The sequence below is a fragment of the Trichoplax adhaerens genome, genomic scaffold, assembly GCF_000150275.1.
Source record: "Trichoplax adhaerens TRIADscaffold_6 genomic scaffold, whole genome shotgun sequence".
Classification (NCBI taxonomy): Eukaryota; Metazoa; Placozoa; class Uniplacotomia; order Trichoplacea; family Trichoplacidae; genus Trichoplax; species Trichoplax adhaerens.
In genome coordinates this window covers 4,915,833-4,924,375 of record NW_002060948.1, presented here as the reverse complement: position 1 = coordinate 4,924,375, position 8,543 = coordinate 4,915,833, and the positions used below count along the sequence as shown (strand labels likewise).

The 8,543-nt window shown below is 33.3% G+C and overlaps 1 protein-coding gene across 1 annotated transcript; it reads left to right on the top strand.

Annotated features, from left to right (window-relative positions):
• Nucleotides 1–587: 587 nt before the first annotated feature.
• On the top strand, nucleotides 588–3,471 carry TRIADDRAFT_27335 (uncharacterized protein; the record flags this gene model as incomplete). Its single annotated transcript, XM_002113804.1, has 2 exons — nucleotides 588–1,290; nucleotides 2,414–3,471. 2 exons carry the CDS (start codon nucleotides 588–590, stop codon nucleotides 3,469–3,471), a joined length of 1,761 nt encoding a protein of 586 aa, XP_002113840.1.
• Nucleotides 3,472–8,543: the final 5,072 nt, after the last annotated feature.

Sequence of the window (8,543 nt, the reverse complement as noted above, 5' to 3'; positions counted from 1 at the left end):
AGNTGAAAAATAACGTCATCACGCAGGTGAGACGACTGCACACGAGCGCACAGTATGAGTCAGATGAGTACCGTACTGCCGGACGGCAGGACTGATCCATTTCCCAATTCGAAAATATTTGCCTACTATTACTATAGCTGTTATTGTATGTCCACGCGCCTTGTATACCAATACTACGCGTTGAGCAGGTCGTAGCAGACAAAGATTGATCAATCAATAAGATTGCATTTCCTTTTTTTTGCCCCTTTTTCATTGCTACTAGTGGAGCTTAAAGAAACAACTAGCCACAGTCATCGAATTGGGATTGACATTGGCTTGGAGTCGACAGAGAAAGGCAAACGGATCATCTTGTTCTTTCTTTTGCATTGAGTGATTGATTTTTTCCTTTTTGCCCCCCTCGTCCCATTCAACATCCCATGCCAAGTGAGATCATCAAGACATCATAGTCGACCACTTGGACTTGGTTGTTCGCTTTCCCCTTATTTTGAAGAAGAATTGCATTCATGTCGATCAAGTCATTATGTTGCTTTTCTCTGCGAGGACTTGCTAGTCATAGGCAATGTATTCGTCGTATTTTGATCTTTTTCATGTTGTTCTTGTTGGTGTATATCATCAAATGGTTGAGTGATACCCCAATCTTCAAGGAGAATCATCAACAACAACAAGCTCAACATTCTAAATCTTCAATCCAAGTGCAACAACGCCAAGATCAAAATGGAGCCAATTCTATACAAAAGGAATATAATGCAAATCAATGCGTTAATCATCATCAATCCATTAAAATCAACTACTTTAATAGGCAGACATTTCAAGGCAAAAATTTCAATGGTAAAGTCTTTATACCAGCTGAATTTTTATCCAGCCAATTTGGTTGGGTTGGAGAATCACAAAATTTAAATGGTGAGAAAGTATGGTCCATCAGCAAGCGAAAAGCAAGAGTGGTCGATCCAATCGGTCGTTATAACTATAAAGGACCCTTTACCTGGTTTAATTTTTATAAAGTGGAAAAGAGAGAGCGAGTCAAATATATCGATAGTGTCACTGGTGTTCCTATCTCCACTCAGTGGTCTCAAAAAGGCTATTTCTATCCCACTCAAATTTGCCAATTTGCATTAAGCCATTTTACACGATTATTACTCAATGGGACCAAAATCAATCAACGTATCCTATTCGATTGCAAATCCATGGACATAGTCTCAACTTGGAAAGTCCATCAAACTACCTCAATTCAGTGTATCGATGCTATCGTAGATGGACCCAATAAACGGGTCATGAAATTTGCTCAAAGTCGTGGTTAGTAGCTATTTGAAGGACAATACAAATAAATCTTCATTCCATCGGATACATGGATAGACTGTAATAGTATTCATAATCATGATCGTAATCGTCAATCCGTTTTATCATTTTTCCCCCATCTTGCCATTGATAGGCTTTGTGTTTTACTATCAGAATTGACTATTCAACAAGCAACTCCTTTTTCCATAATCTGCTTTTAGCCAACCTATGATCATACAGTACAATAGTCACAGAGTAGCTCCAGTTTAACCTACTAGCAAATGCAATCTATGAACTTTGAACCATATACTGTACATCACTTTTCTCTTCTAGACGAGTTAAAATAGACGACTATACCATTTCCAGGTATACTGAACCCATCGATTGATTGAGTATTTCCAAGCTTTCAGTCGAAACTTGCTCACTAATCTACTCTATAGCTTTATCATGCTACAATTCTCAAAGGCATACAGACAGTATACTGTAGCTCTGTAGGAGATCATACAGCTGTTACGTTATTATCGTCCACTTTGCTCAAACCCGTCTGCATTGGAACTTGATGTTGACCAGACATAATAAACATTAGTGCAAAGAAGCATTCATATTATCCTTAAACTGGAGCCATTGATTCTTTTTAGTTAGTACTCTACCCTACCCTATTGCATTTCTACCACAACACCAGTGCCGTAATACAATCTTTTCCAGCTAACGATGAATAAAACTGTTGATAGTCTGCAGTAAATACTGTATCGCTAACAACGTTTTACTTGTTAAAATAATGATATCATAGAAGCTCTTTTAGGAAATTGCATTAGTTTGTAAAATGTGTCGTCAATTATTTTTGAATGAGCATCTTACTGGATAAGTGTATTAAATCTAGCATTTCAGTAAGCCTTTTAGCAGACAAATGTTTTGCTTCTATCTTAGCTCCCAAGTATTATTCTTACAATGTTTCCATGCAAAAAAACAAATATGGGTTGGGATATACTGTACTATGTTGAGAAAATTTTTGATCATATATGTGTATAATATACATACCATCATATCCACCTGACACTCGCTTCGTTATAATGCTATTATATATACGAGATGATGCACTAACAATAATCCATTTCTCTCTATATCAATCCTTATGCAGATTCTTCCAAAGCGATGTCGTTAAATATGCAGTCAAGCTTTAAACGGTTCATTGCTAGATTTGAAGTTCAATTCAAAGGATCAGGAAGCATTTCCTTTCTAGTTACTACGAAACGACAGCAGCAGTTTACAATCCGCTACAGTACTGCAAAGGTAGGCGTTAGCTTTTCTGAACGATCCAAAACTGTCATATACGGCATAGGTACACGAAATGTCCTCTCTAGAATCACTAGAGATCTTGAAATCGACCTATGTAAAGCTCTTTTACTAGAACGGAGACGAAAGGGCTCTCGAAAAGGTGCATTGTCTAAGAAAGCTGCCTTGATTTCTGTGGATGCAGTGACATTACAAGGAAGTGGCTTGTTAGGAAAACTCAGCTTGGTGGATAGTGCCGATAAAGATTTCTTTATAGATGCTGCAAATTGGTTAGTCGCCAACCAAGATAGAAGTGGCGGCTGGCCCGTCAGTGTTAGTCATAAAATAAATAAACTGACTCTAACCCTAAAGCCAGGATGGTACTCTGCTATGGCCCAAGGACAAGCAATGTCGACCTTGACCAGAGCGTTTCACTTGACCAAAGAGTACAAATACCTACGAACGGCGCTATTAGCAACAAAGCCTTTCCACATACCAGCAAGTGAAGGTGGTGTACTTGCCACTGTATTTGGTACTTATAAATTCTATGAAGAATATCCTACCAAAATACCACTGCTAGTATTAAACGGCTTTATTTATTCCCTTTTCGGTCTTTATGACCTTAAATCTGCTGTTGAAGATGTCAATGCCCATAATATAACTAGCGATGCTGCTGAATTGTATCGTGATGGAATCAGAACGTTAAAGAACCTCCTTCCTTTATATGATGCAGGTTCTGACACTTTTTACGATTTGCGCCATGTAGTTATAAAGGCTGAGCCGATTATTGCCCGAAGTACTTATCATGCTCTTCATATCAGCCAACTGTTACATATTGATACTATTGAAGAGGACCCTTTATTTGCAAGAATAGCTAAAAGGTGGATGGAATATATGAACGGCGGCCGAGCTAATCATAACTAACTTGCTAAATTCTAACCCATAACATTTTATATATCCATTTTATAAAGATAAAATTTTAAATTGACCCTTTCTTATGTTTTATTATACACAAACGAAGATGATAATACACATACAATCAATTGTGTTGTATAGAATATAGGAAACCTGCTGGATTATGATCTACTTACTTTAATACCATATTTACAGCCATGAGGTGTATACGGTCATTACTGTACTATTTATGGCACCCTTGTAAATTTTACTACTACAGCAATTTTATTTATTTATTTAAAATTTCTCGGACTTATCATGATTTTGACTCAATTTCTTACTATTATGGTTTATTTAAATGAAGACTGCATTTCAGTAATCAATTATTTAATGGTCACAATTAATAACTACAAATATATGTAGAAAACCTTGTGATGTCTGGAACGATGACTTCAAGCCAAATTGTATATGGCTACAGTACAAGCAATAACTTCCTCTACTGTTCTATGAATTGGGCTATAAAACAGAACATGTCTTAATACCCTTCATCACTTAAATTTAATTTATATGCTCTAACCTTTCTCCCTGACATGTCTATTCTTGTAACTAAATTATAATTTTAGATATGAGAATTATTAAACTGTTTTAATATCTACACTAACTAATACTGATCTACTATGTACTATGTAATATCATAAACTCTTTACAAGCAAGATCACATTTTGAAATTGAGTTTTAAGGTTTGCTTTCGAAAGGAGCATCGTATTACAATATATCACATGGAAGGCTCTTCGGAATTTACTATGAAAGACGGCTGATCTCAATTTAGCTTGTAATGTAACTGTACAAAAGTCATCAGAACAGTAGAACAAGTTCATTCTTCTTTGCCTCTTTGAACTTGATATACAATACAGTAGAATCCAGATAGTGATATTCACAGTATTCTAGTTATGAGCAGATATTAAACTTGGATACATTTCTTCACAGTAACCTGAAACTATTGTAGCAACTGGCACTATACAAACCTATGCGATTTTAACTATTCCAAACGCTTTAGGATCACGTACGGTATGATCTGTCCTCTAACGCAAAAAAAAGAAAGAGCTAGCCAATATTCTGATAATCTTCTGAATATTATTGTATGTGTAGTACATAGCTACAAGTATATTCACGCTATATATCAGTGGATTTAAATGAATTACAAAATAATATTGTCTCTGGTGTAAGCTAGCAATAACACGGGGTAATCAATCTATTGCGCTCTACCACTCAAGTCACACAAATCACTTACTTGCCCATTCCCTCTTTTTCGATATATATAGTACGTATGAAAGCAATACTTTCATTATAATCTAAAATCGAGAAATGCTATTGTAGTATACTAGCTATCGCTCAATTGTTTGCAAGTTAAAATCAATAAAATGGTAATCTTGAATTGCTTATGGTGCACTCCTAATCTACTGTATTTAATCAATCATCCTTAATCTAGCGTCATTATTTAAGAGTGCATCTTAGTCTCAGTATTGGATAAACATTTAGGTATTAACAGTAGCAAATATGGGGCAAAATATTCAAGGAATATATGGCATCGTATACTACGATTCTTTTTATCTTATGTAATGGAGCGAAATGGACGTTCAATTGAACAAGTAATTCTATTGCTATATTTTTAAAGCATCTGAATTATCATTTAAAGCTAGTCGCTTTACATTTTCAGCTATTCATTGCTAAAAAGGAAAATTTTTAAATATTTTTATCGAATATCTCATTGACAAGGTAGATTCTAGAATGTACCAATTTAGAAATTCGATCAGTGAAAATTCAGATTGAAGAATTTCGATTTTCTAGTTCGCTGTTAGTGTTGTAGACGAATTATGACCGGAGGGCTTTATCAAAAGGTTACCGGTTGCATGATCAATCCATGCTACTCACACGTTGACGAAAGGATCCGGCACTATCGTTGTGGTTTTTAATTAATTTAATGGCTTTGTTCTCACCTTTGAGTTATATTTGTTTTAATAATATTTTGCCTGATTATACCCTAGCAATGTCACTTACTGAGGAGTATAGTGCTCTCTATGTATTAACCTAAAAGAAGTTGTCTACACTATACAGAAGTGTAAATCACACTATTATAAAAGAACAGATGATTATAAATGCAGTTCTGTAGAAATTGCTTTAGGAAGTAGGAAATTATTGTCCACTGCATAGCTAATGGCACTGTTGTATTTTGACATCTTTAACAAGGTATCATACTATATATTCGTATACGAAGCTACAGTTAAGTCAGGTTAAATTAATCCTTGAATATTGTAATTAAAATAATTACGATTTACGGTTGCTATCACACTGGTAGTACTCTACTTATCAAGTGAGGTAGCCCTTCATTTGAAATTAAAAAATTATCCTTTCACACGGTCTATTTAAAAGTTGATGTCTGTCTAGTTAATCATTTGGACGTCTGTCTATAATAATTATTTTTAATAATTCTGCCTGCTTTAATATTATATCTCATTATCGTGAGCGTACAATGTTCTAAACAATGGCTGATTAATTAATTGTAGATTATGACCTTCAAAGAAACAAAGCTCAAACCCTGCATACAGTTTTTATGTATATTGACAATATCAACTAATTATTAATTTCTATTCGACCATCTTATCATTTGTTGGTGCTATTAAACGATAGATCTAGCTAGATGCTCTGATCAACTTTATTACTAAAGGCTGTGTAGTCTACAATAAGCCGACTGTCTACGCCATATCAAATTGATCAAATCTATCTTTCATGCACTTCTTAACAATGTAATTTTCACTGCATTACAATCGCTTAGTCAAGGTTAGAAAGTATAGTACCTTAATTAATTATTTATCATTTATTGGTCATAGGCATCACCATAATAATCAAAATACGTAATGATCATATGCCATTAATTATTGCCGCAAAATGGTCAATTTCATAATCAATGTCTAGTATTTGGTTGAGAAATTTGGTACTGATCGTGCCAGGATCCATGAATTCAGTATACATATGCCGTTCATTACGATGCAAGATCTTTATATCATGGATCACTGATATTTTAGCAAATAAGACAAGTGAATTAAAACTATTGTTAACGCAGATGATGATCACAAAGAGTTGTTTTAAGGGAAGCAAATATTGCTAATAAATGATTAGCATCGTATGTATAATAAGAAATGGAGTCAATGTTAAGTTATGCAAATAATGAACAACAGATACTATACAATATTAGCATATTGCGTAACGTTTAAATTTGTTTTTAATCAATACGGTAAAGTAATGTTGATTATGTAGGAAAAATTTGACTAATCTGACAACATATCAGATAAAATGGAACTCATTCCATCTCTGGATATTGTTATTGTGGTCAAATTTTCATCTTTCATCATGATTACTCAAGATAAAGTGTAATAACTAGTTGAACAAAAAATATTGATCAGATTAAAATACTTATACATTAGATTACGATATAAATTGTAAACACAAATAATTATATACAGTATAATGAATACATCGGTTAGCTGAGCGTATTACTAACAAATTAAAGTCAAATATTATTATAATACATTGAAGAATTGAAGCAATATACTTGAAAGGAGTTTCAAAAAAATCGTAGTGGATTTTATTTCTTGCTCCAAGGACTTCCATTTTTTAGTTATAATGTAAACTTTATTCCAGTCAATACTAGCAATTAAATTGTGCCAAAAAGGATGAAATTCAAGGTAAGAATTTACAAGGTACAGTATGAAAGCAACACTTAAGAAAAAATTTTCAAAGTGTTTTTCTTCATTTTTAAATCTATTTCGAGTAATTATATTCATAATGATATTAAAAATCAGTATTTCAAATAATTTACGTCTTTGATTTCGTTTTCGATATAGCCCATTGGCTTAACATCGAATTTTATTTCAACCGACGATTCAGATTGGTTTAAACTATTAGTTGAATAAGGGCTAATTTTTTAAGAGAAGATTATAAAGTTCAAATCGTCTGGAATAGAGACAATTAACTGATTCTAACGACTCTTAATTTGTTCAATCGAATGATAGAAACGTGTTGAAAACATTGAAAATAAAGACAACTCTCTATCGCGCATGTGATATAGAATCATAAGTGGAAAGTATAGTAGCCCTATATTGTGTGTAAAATCTTGACAATAGCAACATACGCGTAGAATATGTATTGTTATCCATGGATATATTATGCTCATCAGTCTATTTCAGAGTAAAAAATATCAAAGCAATTACAATTCTTCACAGCCAATTTGAATCAACATGAATTTGTTAATATTGATGATAAACGTTATTTTAGAATTCTTATGGAACGGCTATTCTTTATAATACTATTAGCAGCATACAGAGATTAATGTAAAAATGATTTAAAATCAAGTCTACTGCGTTGAGCTATTTTCTCAGTTGCAATTTTATCACAGCACTAGCTTGGTATAGACCTAATTGATAAAATCTGTTATCAGTGGTAAGTTGTAAGCGATTAAAATAACCATGACTATAGTTTACCGCTTGTCAATTAATTTTATTAGAAAAACTAGCCATTTCCTCCATCGTGTGATATACATGTTGTCTACAGGCACTACCATAGACCCATTCACTTCCTATGATAGGATTTTATAGTCTAATTATTGTACTGATTCTTAATGCTTCAAAATTTGTATTATTTACCGAGCAAAGTCTGAAATTAATTCGTGTTGATTTGAACTGATTATATTGTCAAAAAGGGAGAAAAATAGAGGACTAAGATAAGATTGGTGAAACAATCTGCAATATGTTATGGTTATTAGATTAAAATGAAGGTGTAATGAGTTGAGAAAAATAATTACTTTATACACATAATAACGTTATTGCCATGAATTTAATCATTCCTTTGATTGAATACGACATCGGTCGGCTGGATTATTTCCTTGACAAAAGACGAGCATGCATATGATAACAATAGCGCCTACTGTGATATATTTCAACTGATGATTATCAATGTGATTTAGAACTAGTCATTCAAATTGTAGTTAGTCATCCTTTAATCATGTAAAACTAGAATTGGAAAAAAAAAGAATAATAATATAAAGC